General features: G+C 39.4%; 1 protein-coding gene across 1 annotated transcript in view; it reads left to right on the top strand.

The window, feature by feature from the left end:
* Window positions 1-13643: 13643 nt before the first annotated feature.
* LOC131937314 (prestin) overlaps window positions 13644-15263 on the top strand; it is a 42176-nt gene continuing 40556 nt past the window's right edge. Inside the window, exon 1 of the mRNA XM_059294613.1 lies at window positions 13644-13728. Within this exon, the coding sequence (XP_059150596.1) occupies window positions 13677-13728 (52 nt within the window). The 5' untranslated portion in view covers window positions 13644-13676. The remainder of the gene's footprint in view (window positions 13729-15263) is intronic.

A 15263-nucleotide genomic window follows, 5' to 3' on the forward strand; every position in this document is an offset into this window, starting at 1 on the left:
AAAAAATTTTTCTGACCAGGACTTGTCATGAAATAAAAAAATATATTTAGGCCTGCAAATTTAATTACTCTAGTTTCAGCTCCATAATTTATACAATGATTAATTATTCATTACCCATAGTCCTACTCTTGGTTGAATATAATTATCCATGTACTAAAAAAATTAATTAAACATTTACTTTTACCCTAACTTGAAGTTAAGATCTTTTAATTTATGATTCTCGATTGTAAAATAAGTTGTTTCCCTTTGATAGAGTTCTGACTAGACTTACAGAAAACTAGTTGAGGTCACTTAGATTTAAATGTTAAAACATAAAATAAATATAATTCTGACCACATGAAAAATTATATTTTGCATTCAAATTGCCTGTTAAAAAATTAAACAAAACATTCTATTTTATGAACAAAAAATGTATCAAACATGATAGCTGATACAGTAAGAACAACCTTTCTCCATCCTGATATTTTCCCTTGTTCTTCAGAGGTACCTAGAAATTCTAGTTGAGAACATGCCCTGTGATGCACAAGGTCTTATAGATTACAGGTGAGTTTTTTTTCTCTCAAGTTACAGGTGACAAATATGTTTCATTACAAGATAATTTCTGTGGATTTGATAGTAGTTAGTCATTCATTTTTTAATAATGGAACTTTTCTGCTAAGGTTTTGCGGCCTTAAGCAAAATACAGCAATACTAAAGTTTTATTTATATTAATGTGCCTCATGTTTTTTTTTTGTTGCAGACAAATTTTGTCTGATGGTGGCTAACCAATGGTCCAACATTAATGTCCATATTTTGTTAATTAGTTTATGATTCATGTAAAACTTAGTTTTTTTTGTTTGAGTGTTATAATTGTTATGTAGGCTTACTTCCTAATTCTTGACAATAAAACTTGTTATAATACTCGTTATAGGTAAATACTGATTTGTATCTTCTTCTTCTTCGTTCTTACTTTTTAGTGTTGGAAGGGATCGAGCCTTATCTGCCAATGGGTTTGAACTCGAGACTTTTTTTTTCGAATTTATCATCCATGAGCTTTTACCGACTCGACCACGCCGACCCCTGGTTTGTATCTAATCAGTGGCCATAGACCCCTCGGTATATATATAAAAATTATGAGGGGTGTGCAAATCGAAAGTTTGTCCCCGGGTAAAAATTGGAACCCCCCCCTCCCATTGAGACTGTATCTAATAATATAAGATCTAGCTCTGCAGTAAATAGAGAAGTTCAGCAGGGAATGATGGATTTGAGAACACCATTAGTTAGATAGACATAGGAATCAAGTTCAGTATATAGTATAGGATACACGTTCAACAAATAATATAGGATAAAATGATAAGCACATGGACATTACAGGTTCAGTATCTGATACAGGATTCAAGTTCATCACCTGTTATATTCATCATCTGCGAGTATAAGATTGAACTTCCTACAGCAAATAAAAGGCAAAAGCTGTTATGTTGCTGTGTCTATCCTTCGTTTTATGAACAAAAGCTGATTTATCAAAACATATGTGTAACTTGTTCCATCGTGTTGTGTTTTTTCATTCGTTAACCACATCGAGAGTGTTTCTTTCAGGCATCTCTTCAGACTGCTCCCCTCCCCCTCACCCCATCCAAGTATGTCTAACGATCCCGAACCTGAACAAAGTAGAGTTATAATAAAAATGTCCGCTCCCACCCCTAAATTATCAAATCCTCCCCCACCCCTCCCGGAGAAAAAAGGTCCGAAAGAAACCTTACGCATCACCAAAATGACAGGAGACACAAGGAGCAAGACACAATGTTGCCGCTGTAGACACACCATCTGGGAGACACGGCAGGTGAGGGAGGGGTGGGCTCTGGGTGACACATTAGTGTTGTAGGGGCAGGAAGTCATCACGCGGGGGAGGGGGAGGGGAGATGTTGGGTTTGGTGGCAAGATGGTGTGTCGGATATAAACAGACTTTTTTTTTCCTCGGGGGGGGGGGGGGGGGGGGGGCGGACGGAACCAACCCGAAGAGATTCCTGGGAGAAACCCAGAGGCGTAGCGACCCTTCCCAGCGCCCCGGGACAAACTTTCGATTTGCACCCCCCCCCCCCCTCGAACTTTTTATTTGCACACCCCCCCCCCCTCGAACTTTTCATTTGCACCCCCCTCAAACTTTCAATTTGGCGCCCCCCTAAGGTCGGCGCCCGGGGACATATGTCGCCCCCCCCTCGCTACGCCTCTGGAGAAACTGGATATAAAACGGTGGTGAGTACTTATTGTAAGAGACAGGTAGTTAGATGGGGGGGGGGGCTGTGTTAACAGTAGACGAAGTAGGAAAATAAAATGGGTGTTGGTTTTTTTTGGGGGGGGGGGGGGAGGGTAGCAGAAAACAGGCGTAGCTACCCCGCCCGGGGACAAACTTTCAATTTGGCCCCCCCCCCCCATATATTTTCTATATTTATAATTCAAAATAGCAGCTAAAATGAGCTTATTTTGGCGCCTCCTGGTTCAGCGCCCGGTGACATATGTACCCTCCTTGTCAAAAATGGCCCATGACAAAACGGCCCCGACACTGTGTGTGGGTGGGGGGGGGGGGGGTTGTACAAAATGGTTACGTCTATGCCAATAATAAAAGTAAAGTAAATTTCCCCTTTCAAACCTGACGGTTTATGGGGCAAGTGAAGTAGAGTTCACTTGTTTCAGTAACCTCGGCATATGAAGAGATAGTGTGATCAGCACTATGCCCAGCCGCCTTTACTTTCCCTAACGTGAGTTAGGTACCCATCTGAGTTGGTTAGAAGTCCAGCTCTCTACCGCTAGACCACTCCGTCCCATATGCCAATAGTGGTCATACGATTTATTTGTCTGAAGCCGATATGCCGGGATTCTTTTTGTCGGTAACCTATATGTCGAGAGCCCTTTTGTCGGGAGTCAGTATGTCATGTCTCTCTTGTCGGGGCTATTTTGACTCGGTCGCTTTGACGGGACCGTTTTGGAGGGGTGTCTTTTGTGGGGGCTATTTTGACTCGGTCGTTTTGACGGGAGCCATCTTGTCACTGGCCGTTTTGTCACGGACCGCATGACGCCACCATATCATTAACAACACATCTTGCTAGCGAGCCCGTGTTTTGTAACCATGGATTAAGCACGTCCGCAGAGCCTTGTGGTAGATCAACAGGAGTCTCATTAAAACACGAATAATTTTGTTTAAATTAATTTTAAGACTCGTTAGCGATCAAAGGTCGTTGACCTAATTAACAGCTGCCTCACACGTTATCGCGAGTTAAAAAATAGAATTTAATATTGATGGAGTATACAGGGGTCTCCAAACTACGGCCCGCGAGGTCCTCTCATCCGGCCCGCGAGGTCCTCTCATCCGGCCCGCGAGGTCCTCTCATCCGGCCCGCGGAGATCTTTTTGTCCACGGAAAAAAAAAACGTTTGTTGGTGATGGCTGAAGAAATTGCTCAGAAAAATCACATGTCTGGAAGAAACTGGCCCCCGAACTGAAATTTGATAGTTAATGCGGCCCTCGGACTGAAAAGTTTGGAGACCCCTGGAGTTATCCTAATAACGATCTTTTAATTATTAAAATATTAAATAACATTTATAGATAGTGGTACAAAATAATAAAAAAAAAAATGTTAAATGTTATCTATAGTTAGTGCTAAAAATAAAAAGTTAAATAATATTGATAAGTAGTGCTAAATTAAATGTGCTGTTTCCGTTAAAAAAAATGTGTGCGGCTTTAGAATACAAAGGCTGTCCATAAATGACTTCACGCTTTGTTGGACGATTTTTATCCTCCCCCCCCCCCCAACTCCACAACATCATCACAAAATGCCGGTTACTCCCAACTGACGCCATAGATCGACATACCCTGGAATATACAAGAGCGTGACGGCGGACACTGATAAAAGTATCTTCGGGGGGGGGGGTGTATCCCCCCCCCCCACCCGAAGAGATGCCTGGAAGAAACAGTCCGTCCATGAATATCATAACGTTGCGTCTATCTAAGCCATAGCTTTGCATGCATCTTTGGTGTAAATCGACCTATGACATACACATATCCATGCGTCCATCAAGTTCATAACTGTATTGTCTATCTACAGCCTATCGGCACATCCATCTGTTGCATATGCGCCAATAATATACAGCCCATATGTCGTACAACTATACGCTAGTACTTATTTCGGTGAACAATAGAGGAAATAAGCAACGTGTTTAGATCCCCTCACACCCGGTCGCTATTTTTAGCTTCTATATATGGACATACACATTTTTAGAATTTTTTTTAACGGAAGTGTGTATTTGCGTATTTCCTCAATAGTTAGCGGAAATAAACTCTCCTCAATTATACTCACCATCATTGCAAGTTTCAAGCCCGCGTGCTAACATCGACTTGAATTTGAAATTCAAATTTCGAAACTTTAAAGACCCAGCTGGCTTTATTATTTCCATTGTTAAAACTCTCTTCCATCTCCCATAAGGCTTTAACCCCCCCTATCAACATTTTAAAACCTACATGACGACCGTTAAAGCCTTCAAGTCAGTTTTTACATCATGGCGGCAGCAGCTGTTTTTTTTTTTTTTTTTTTTTTTTTTTTTTTTTTTTTTTTTTGCGGCCAATGGATGAGCTGATAACGTGAGTAAATGTTTTGACTTCGTCATGTTTTGTTTTAATGACCACGTGACTGGGGCCGGAACTGCCGTGAGTGTAGGTGTGTCTTGGTGTTGGACCGACGGCAGACATGAACACGGTCTTTGGTCCCCTACTTCGCGCCATCAACCGATACATCCCGTTTTCCAGATGTAAGTAGGAATTGTTATATACCTGACAGTATGCTTTGTTTTTAGCGCAATTTCCATACGGACAATAGCGATTATTAACTCGTTCTGGATGGATGTGTGTCCGATGTGTGTCCGCAGCTTTAAGTCGTATCCCCTCCTCAACGAAGCAATATCGAGGACTAGTTCCAAAAGCAAATATGTTAAGCAAGTTCCGAGGATGATTGTGGGCTAAAAAAATTCCCGGAATTCCTTCCTGGATTTCCAGGAAAAGCCAAAACTTCGAAAAAAATGCAGTTTTTGGCCCATATCTCGGCAACACTTAGCAACTTGAAACATTTACCAATCGATTCCTGCCATAATTTAGAACAATATTGCCGAAGAAAGTTTTTAAAAATATCCTTTCGTTCGGTCACAAAAAAATTAATTAAGGAAACTGCGCTTAAATTGTCACTAGACTTTTTATTAACTTGTTTTCTTACAAAAACAAAAATGCATTTAAAAATGTATAAAAACGTTTTAATAACAAGCTTTTTATGTAATAATGCAAAAAAGGTGAACATAAATGAACTACTATTTTAAATAACTAAAAAGAAATCCACTCGTTTTAAAGAAAAACTTAATACCCACTTTTTATTTTTCTTACAAAAAAAAAGGTTATAAAATTGCATCCAGAGTTCAGATCTTCACCAAACTGAAATACGATTTTTACAGTTCTTTTTTTTTCATATCTATTTCCCCCTTTAAATTTTTACTATTTACTGTATTTGTTTTCTACTTCATATTTTTTCCTGTTTTCTCTTAAATTAGAGCGTGGTTAAGATAACACGCACATTTTAAATACATTTTTTCCAAGTTGCAGTTTTCGTTCGACATCCGTGGCGTAATCGTAGCTAACTTTTAAAACAGCCGAATTGAACCGACGGGTTTAGTTATAAAGAAAGACCAGAATAATTAGGATTGATTTAACAAAAGTTGACCTTTTAAAATGAGTGACAGGTGTTCAAATTTGACATCACAAACATAGGCGTGGGTGAATCACTCACTGTGGTGTAGGGGGGGGGGGGGTCAGGCAAGGAGCTAGACAATAGGGTGGGTCTTGTAACTAATTAAAGGGGTCGGGGTTATAGCTAGGGACTAACAGCTAGGTAAACTAGGGGTCAGACTAAAGGGGTTGAATTAATAGCTAGATAAACTAGGGGTCGGACTAAAGGGGTTGGACTAATAGCTAGATAAACTAGGGGTCGAACTAAAGGGGCTGAATTAATAACTAGATAAACTGGGGGTCGGACAAACAGCTAGAAAAAACTAGAGGGGGGGGGGGGGACGGGGGACGGGGAAAAATAACTAAACAAAACTAGTGGTCAGAATAATATCTACATAAACTAGGGGTCGGACTAATATGGTGGGTCTTGCAGCTAATTAAAGGGGTCGGAATTATAGTTAGACACATCAGGCGTCATGTTACCAGCTATACAAATCATGGGTCGAGCTAGCAGCTTTACAAGCTAGGGACTAACAGCTAGGTAAACTAAGCGTCGGGCGTGGGTGAATTACTCACTGTGGTGTAGGTGGGTCAGGCTAGAAGCTAGACAATATGGGGTGGGTCTTGTAGCTAATTAAAGGGGTCGGGGTTATAGCTAGACACATCAGGGGTAGATGTGGCAGCTAGACAAGCTAGGGACTAACAGCTAGGTAAATAGGGGTCGGACTAATAGCTAGAGAAATTAGGGGTCGGACTAATAGCCAGATAAATTAGGGATCGGACAAAAGGGGTCCGACAAATAGCTAGAGAAACTAGGGGTGGGACTAAAGGTGTTGGACAAATAGCTAGACAAAACTAGGGGTCAGACTAATAGCTAGGAAAACTAGGGGTCGGACTAATAGCTAGACAAAATAGGGGTCGGACTAATAGCTAGAGAAACTACTGGGTTCGGACTAATAGCTAGAGAAACTAGGGGTCGGACTAATAGCTAGAGAAGCTAGGGGTCGGACTAATAGCTAGACAAACTAGGGGCCAGACTAATAGCTAGAGAAACTAGGGGTCGGACCAATAGCTATAGAAACTAGGGGTCAGACTAATAGCTAGACAAAATAGGGGTCGGACTAATAGCTAGAGAAACTAGGGGTCTGACTAATAGCTAGACAAACTAGGGGCCAGACTAATAGCTAGAGAAACTAGGGGTCGGACCAATAGCTATAGAAACTAGGGGTCAGACTAATAGCTAGACAAAATAGGGGTCGGACTAATAGCTAGAGAAACTAGGGGCCAGACTAATAGCTAGAGAAATTAGGGGTCGGACTAATAGCCAGATAAAAATAGGGATCGGACAAAAGGGGTCCGACAAATAGCTAGAGAAACTAGGGGTGGGACTAAAGGTGTTGGACAAATAGCTAGACAAAATAGGGGTCGGACTAATAGCTTGAGAAACTAGGGGTCGGACTAATAGCTAGGAAAACTAGGGGTCGGACTAATAGCTAGACAAAATAGGGGTCGGACTAATAGCTAGAGAAACTAGGGGTCGGACCAATAGCTAGACAAACTAGGGGTCAGACTAATAGCTAGAGAAACTAGGGGTCGGACCAATAGCTAGACAAAATAGGGGTCGGACTAATAGCTAGACAAACTAGGGGTCAGACTAATAGCTAGAGAAACTAGGGGTCGGACCAATAGCTAGACAAAATAGGGGTCGGACCAATAGCTAGACAAACTAGGGGTCAGACTAATAGCTAGAGAAACTAGGGGTCGGACCAATAGCTAGACAAAATAGGGGTCGGACTAATAGCTAGACAAACTAGGGGTCAGACTAATAGCTAGAGAAACTAGGGGTCGGACCAATAGCTAGACAAAATAGGGGTCGGACTAATAGCTAGACAAACTAGGGGTCAGACTAATAGCTAGAGAAACTAGGGGTCGGACCAATAGCTAGACAAAATAGGGGTCGGACCAATAGCTAGACAAACTAGGGGTCAGACTAATAGCTAGGAAAACTAGGGGTCGGACTAATAGCTAGACAAAATAGGGGTCGGACTAATAGCTAGAGAAACTACTGGGTTCGGACTAATAGCAAGAGAAACTAGGGGTCGGACTAATAGCTAGAGAAACTAGGGGTCTGACTAAAGGGTTCGGACAAATAGCAATTTTTAGTATGCTAAGTCCTCTTACGCATCCCCATAAACCCGCTGTATTCACATCAAAATATCACATGTCAGCCTTAGGGAAAACTAGTTGTACACGTCAGTAGCAGTGATATTAACGTCTCGCAAGATGTTTTCTTTCCTTTTGTTCCCACACAAGATGGAAATTTTTTAATCGTTAAAGATATAGATCTATTCATGGAGAATAATAACATGAGATAAGTTCGTTAACAGGCGTAGTTATGAGATAAACATTTTTTACAAGGCAATTAATTCACTAAACTTGTTCTGTTAAACAAAGGAAAAATCGAAAATTTATAAATACGGCTGTCTCTCTGTCAAAATGTCTGTCTTTAAGATTTTCCTCATCAAGTTCCACCTTAAACCCAGCATTCTGTCTCCTCAATGTTTTCTTCAAGGGCCCACTGAATACCTGGTCTAATAGTACCTTAGGTGACCCACTGAGTACATGGTCCAATAGTACCTTAGGTGACCCACTTAGGTGACCAACTGAATACGTGGTCTAATAGTACCTTAGGTGACCCACTTAGGTGACCAACTGAATACGTGGTCTAATAGTACCTTAGGTGACCCACTGAGTACATGGTCCAATAGTACCTTAGGTGACCCACTTAGGTGACCCACTGAGTACATGGTCGAATAGTACCTTAGGTCTAATAGTACCTTAGGTGACCCACTGAGTACATGGTTCAATAGTACCTTAGGTGACCCACTTAGGTGACCCACTGAATACCTGGTCTAATAGTACCTTAGGTGACCCACTGAATACCTGGTCTAATAGTACCTTAGGTGACCCACTTAGATGACCCACTGAATACCTGGTCTAATAGTACCTTAGGTGACCCACTTAGGTGACCCACTGAATACCTGGTCTAATAGTAACTTAGGTGACCCACTGAGTACATGGTCCAATAGTACGTTAGGTGACCCACTTAGGTGACCCACTGAGTACATGGTCCAATAGTACCTTAGGTGACCCACTTAGGTGACCCACTAAATACCTGGTCTAATAGTACCTTAGGTGACCCACTTAGGTGACCCACTGAATACCTGGTCTAATAGTACCTTAGGTGACCCACTTAGGTGACCCACTGAATACCTGGTCTAATAGTACCTTAGGTGACCCACTGAATATATTGTCTAATAGTACCTTAGGTGACCCACTAAATACCTGGTCCAATAGTACCTTAGGTGACCCACTGAATATATTGTCTAATAGTACCTTAGGTGACCCACTGAATATATTGTCTAATAGTACCTTAGGTGACCCACTAAATACCTGGTCTAATAATAGCACTTGGGGCCCACTGAATACCGGGTATAATAATAATATGAGGGGCCCACCGAATACCCGATATAGCAATAGGGGCCCACTAACTTCTTTAATAACTGTGTCGATTAACTATCTCATGTTTCCTCAGTTATGAGCAATGGGTTATTTTTCACCCTATGCGACAAGAACACGTCCACATACTAACTAACATGATACGATTACGTCACCATCTCCATAAAAATAATGGTATAAATACTTCACATCGCGCGAGACGTTTTTAATGAAAAAAAATATAATTTATTTAAAAGGCATTGTTTTCAAATATGAATTATAGAATGGTTGCTTGCTTTGTAAAATTTTTAAAACAAAGGTCCCTTTCGAACCTGACGGTACATTGGGAATCTGAAGTCGAGTTCATCTGTTATAAAGACCACGGCAAATGAAGGGATAGTGTGTTCAGCACTATGTCCAGCCGTCTTTACTATCCCTAAAGTGTGTCAGGCACAATTTAGAGCTTGGTGGACGTTCAGGGGGACTTGAACCCGGATTCGAACTCTAGACTTTCTGGTTAGCTGTCGTATGCTCTACCATTTGACCACGCCGTCCCGCAACAGGGTTTTAGACATTCTAATTCGTTTGGCCATAACTAGAAGGTGTTGAAGCTCCGACAGAGAGTAAGGGCGCTATCTGCACTGGGCGGCACCATAAAAAGCTGTTCACATACAGGATGGGCCTCTGTAACTGTGTGTTATACATAAGGGTGTGAGAGAACAATCCATGACCACCATAAGAGAATTGTGTAGTTGCGCCCCTGGTGATTGGATGAGTTCCTATCTATTTTAATGTATAGTTTCGTCATCGTAAAATTTTTTCAATTTTGTTGTTGATAAAGCGTTATTTTCAAAATTATCTCAGTAAAATTTTAATATAGTTCATTAAATGTTATTATATATATATATATATATATATATATATATATATATATATATATATATATATATATATATATATATATATATATATATATATATATATATATATATATATACATGCCTATATATATGCCTATATATATATATCTATATATATGCCTTTATATATATATGCCTATATATATATATGCCTATATATATATGCCTATATATATGCCTATATATATATATATATATATATATATATATATATATATATATATATATATATATATATATATATATATATATAAAATCTAGAGGCCACATTTAAACTAAAGGTCTTTTTACTTAACTATTCAACATGTAGCGAAACGAGCCTGTTTTGTTACTACAACTAATTTTAAAGATTACTTTAATATCTACTTAATATTCTTGCTTTGTCATCGGAAATGACTTTATCTGGAATGTGTGAGCGAAATCGCTGCATTTTAAGTAGCTCTAACATGTGTTACAAGATTTCACAACAAAATCACCCCAACAAAAACAGATGTTGTATGCTGGTAAATAAACATTCTAAGTGAGTGACCTGTGTTCACGAGAAATGTTTCTTTTTGTAGCCAAAATTGATTAAATGTAAAAAAAAATTTAACCAGGGGAAATGTGTTTATTATTTGGTTAATAATGCTATTAAGTAGTTAGACATTTTTTTTGCTCGAAATCTTTTAAAATATTTGATTAAAAAACAATCATATGTATTTTGTATATATATTATTTACCTAAAGGTCTTATTAAAACAAAAAACAAAAACAAATGATATTTTGATCACCAACACCCACGTAATATACTGCAATAATATAATTTAGGGTATTTGTATTAATGTACTAGTGTAACTACTAACGACTTCTTATTTAAAACAAATAATTATACCTCGAGATCCCGTAGTTTTTCGGGAAACGAAAAAGTAATCAGGAAAAAAAATTGCGGAAATTGTAAAAAAAAAATTTGAAATAATAAAAGCAAGCGTGTGATATCTAACTCATTTCATTACCACCACCCCACTCCTTATAATACGCCATAAGCCACCCCCACCCCATAAACCACACCCCCTTCGGTGTTAAATAATTAATGCACGACCCATTAGAAAGATAACCAGTAAACATATTTCTGTGTTTTTCTTCTATGCAAGGTAACCAGGCCTAATAGTGCCTGGCTTGTTTCGTAGTCAGCGCCTCTATCTGTAAATGCGATAGAGTCCTTTCATATGACGTCACGTCCGTTCGTGATACCTACGCCCGCCGCCACAGTGGTGTACACCAGACGTAAACACAATCAGCTGTTCGCCAGCGCTGGACGTGTTCACCAGCGCTGGACGCGTTCACTGTATGTAAAGAACCGCACCCGCGGAAAAGGAAAAATACGTTAAAAAAACTTGAACTCTTAGGAATTGAAGATCCTTATACTGTTATTGACAGTTTCGTATAAATAAATATGTGGACAAAATTTCTAAATAAAAATACTGTTAGTAATACTGTTTGCGTTTAGAGTTAAAGTAGCCGAATCTGATCAAATGCAGTTCTCGATACTTTGTTTCAGGTAAGGACAGTAAAATAATAAACTTCATTTTAATTATAAAAAATAACTATTAATAAAACAAATATGCTCGACCTTCACAAATACTAATAGTAAAAGACAAAGTCAAAAGTAATAATAAGAATAATAAGATCTAATATTAGGCCTAATACCTGGCTCCGCTGGGTAGACATAGAATCTAGAATCTACGTCTTTACTTAAATTTAATTACTTTAGATCTAGATCTACATTCGATTCAAAATACACCCATAATAAATCAAAAGTAGTCATAATAGGCCTAATAAAGCATTTAATTGTCTCTAAGATCTAAAATCTCGCTCTATTATCTAATCATTTTTTTAGCAAACGAAATTTTCTGAAATTGAAATAGATTGTATGACTAGACTTAGATCTAGAATCTGCTACTTAAATTAAATTGTAAAAACTTTATACAAGTATGTAGTTGATATTATTGTAGTAGAAGGCTTTAATAAATTACTAAGGCCTACCTACTTTGTTGTCTTTTTACAGCAATATGTATCTGATACTGGACTGAGTTTAATTAAATTCAAATTCATATCTAGTAATTGGTCTACTAAGTTTTTGTAGCCTAGTAGTACAATCTAGATCATACCAGCCAACAACAAATAACCACATTATTATTATTCGGTTAATGATTAGGCTAATTTTTTTTTTTTAAATCCACTGTTTATAAAAGAAACAAATCAAGCTAGAAACATTATAAGTGAGATGGTTTAGAATAATAACAATGGACCCAGTCTACAATTGATACAATTGCAGGTCTACATAGGGCCTACAGTCTAGTAGTTTACAGTAGGCACCTAGTGTGTAGCTAGTATACTAGTGTGTAGCTGTCCAGAGTTAAGATTCTTAATGCCTTAATGCTTTCCCCTGATAAGCCATGTGTGCTATAAATGACATAACATGACACCGAGGTGAGAAGTGTTGAGGGGAGAGCAGTGGGACTTTCCCCTTTGTTCTCCCTGCTGGGCCCTGAGGGTCAAAATTATATAAGAAATACTATCTCTGTGGGGCTGGGTATCACGGAGGTGAGACATTTTCAGGGGAGGGCAGGGCAGACTCCTCTTAGGTTTTATTGTGGGCTAGATACAGGTGGGGGCAGCCATCATGAGGGTTGAATGTCAGTATTAATATGTCTGATTACTTCCCTGCTGGATTATAAGGGTCTTAAATTGTATAACATGCTACCAGATTAGTTATTACCCATGGATTATATTAGCCGTTGTAGTGTGGGTTTTGTAGGAGTTAAGTGGTCTCACGTTTGCTACAGTAGATAACCTATAATATATTACTGCATTTGATCAGCTTCGTCTACTTAAACTCTAAACGCAAACGGTATTACTAACAGTATTTTTATTTAGAAATTTCGGCCACATATTTATATTATCCACGAAACTGTCAATAACTGTATAAGGATCTTCAATTCCTAAGAGTTCAAGTTTTTTAACATATTTTTCCTTTTCCGCGGGCGCGATTCTTTACATACGGTGAACACGTCCAGCGCTGGCGAACAGCTGATTGTGTTTACGTCTGATGTACACCACTGTGGCGGCGGGCGTAGGTATCACGTGATTTAGGTCACGTGTTTGCAAGGACTCTATATATTAAACAATGATGCTAAACAAGCTTTTAATAACGTAAGCTCTGTGTGAACAATTATCCGCAATCATAATTAAGTGTAATAAAGATAACGAGCAACTGATGTTTTAGGAGAATGAGGTCAACCACTTATTTTACCTCTTTTCCACCCCTTCTCCGCTACCTATTTCGGTTGTCTAAAAATAGCCTGGCTGGGAGCAACATTTTCGGTGTCAGTTTTTTTTTTCTCCTGAGTGGTTCGTACAATGTTTCCGTAGCTTTTTCCGATATGGTCTCGCATTGTGGGCCAAGGGAAGTAAATCGATTTGCGTATCCGGGAGTTTTCTCCCCTTAGCGATGCAAGCTCAGGAGTAGTCGTCTGCTAGAATGAGCCGCTCAGACGGGAGTAATGAAAACGACGACGAAATTCGCCTGATTGGTAAATATTTTTAATTAAAGTTGATGATTCCGTTCTTTTTACATTTAAATTAGTAATTTAAAGGCAATCCACACGTTGTTTTTAGTTTTAAAAGGAACTAGAGAGTCTATATCTACTTATTTGGAACCGGAAACTTGAAAAGTAGGTCAAGTTTGTTTACATTGAAAGGTGATTAATTCGTTGAGTGCGGTTAGATAGGAACTTTATCTGAGATCACTGGATCCAGTTTCAAATAGTGTTATTAAGTTTCACAAGACGAAATTGCACCATAATGTGTTAGTTAAAGAAAGTTTGTCTATGTGTGCTTGCTGTAACCCATGGTGTTAATTTCTATCACACTTTTGAGGGCTTTCTTCCATCCTGACATAACCGTGCCGTAAGACGTCGCTCAATATTTATTAGACGTATTTTCTAGATCTAGATCTACTGGTAATAAATCTGGATCTAGAATCTAGATCTAGATCCTCTAGTAGGTAACTATTTTTTTTGCCATTAACGTAACTGCTGACTTTCTGTTTTGTTTATGATCTAGGGTTAGTAACTTTTTTAAAAACTAATAAGCAGAGTTTGACATGGGATTAGTGGGGGGGGGGGGGGGGGGACGGGACGGGACGGAGGAGGGGGCACGGAGGAGGGGGCAGTGTCCCTCGGAGCACGTAAGCCACCACCCCTGGACGCAATGGGAAAAAATGTCTGAAAGAAACCGAAACCCTTTTTGTACTGGAATGCCAAATTTTGACGGAGCTTATTTAGAAAAGACCCAAATAAGCTAAAACATGTTGTGCATATATTAATTTTGGAATTAGGAAAAAACTAGGATGCATAATTGAAATTATAATTAACTAAAAATAAAGTGCCTAAATGAATTTAAAATTAGCCAAAAAATAGGATGCCGAATTTAATCAGCTAAAAAAAAGTTGACGAACTGAATATATTAAAGTGAGCAAAACATTTTAAAGTTAATCTGGATCAATAATAGAGTTGAAAAAAAGAGAATATTGCATGCTTGTGTTGTCTGAAACTTGTTGAAAATCTGGTGCTTGACCTAACCAGTATAAATATAAGTTTGTATACAGATCGAATTCATTTTACGAGCTGACCGGCAGTAGCGTAGCGGGGGGGGGGGGGGGGAACATATGTCCCCGGGCGCCGACCTTAGGGGGCGCCAAAATGGGTTGGAAAAATAAATTGAAAGGTTAGGGGGGTGCAAATCGAAAGTTTGAGGGGGGGAGGTGCAAATGGAATTCACGAGGGGGGGGGTGCAAATCGAAAGTTTGAGGGGGGGGGGGTGCAAATGGAAATCTCGAAAGGGGGGGGGTGCAAATCGAAAAGTTTGTCCCCGGGCGCCGGGAAGGGTCTCTACGCCTCTGCTGACCGGCGACGTAGTATACGCCAACATCTAGTTGTTTTATTTTCTGCTTATCAGCAATTAATAATCTGTGAATTCAACACTACTCCCTCCTCGGGGTGAACCACAGCTCACCTGACAGGTGGGGATGAGGGTGGTGGCTAAGCTGCGTGGTGTTTTCTATGGT

This window comes from Physella acuta, unplaced genomic scaffold (assembly GCF_028476545.2).
Source record: "Physella acuta isolate Inbredline_101_S28 unplaced genomic scaffold, ASM2847654v3 ptg000207l, whole genome shotgun sequence".
Classification (NCBI taxonomy): domain Eukaryota; kingdom Metazoa; phylum Mollusca; class Gastropoda; family Physidae; genus Physella; species Physella acuta.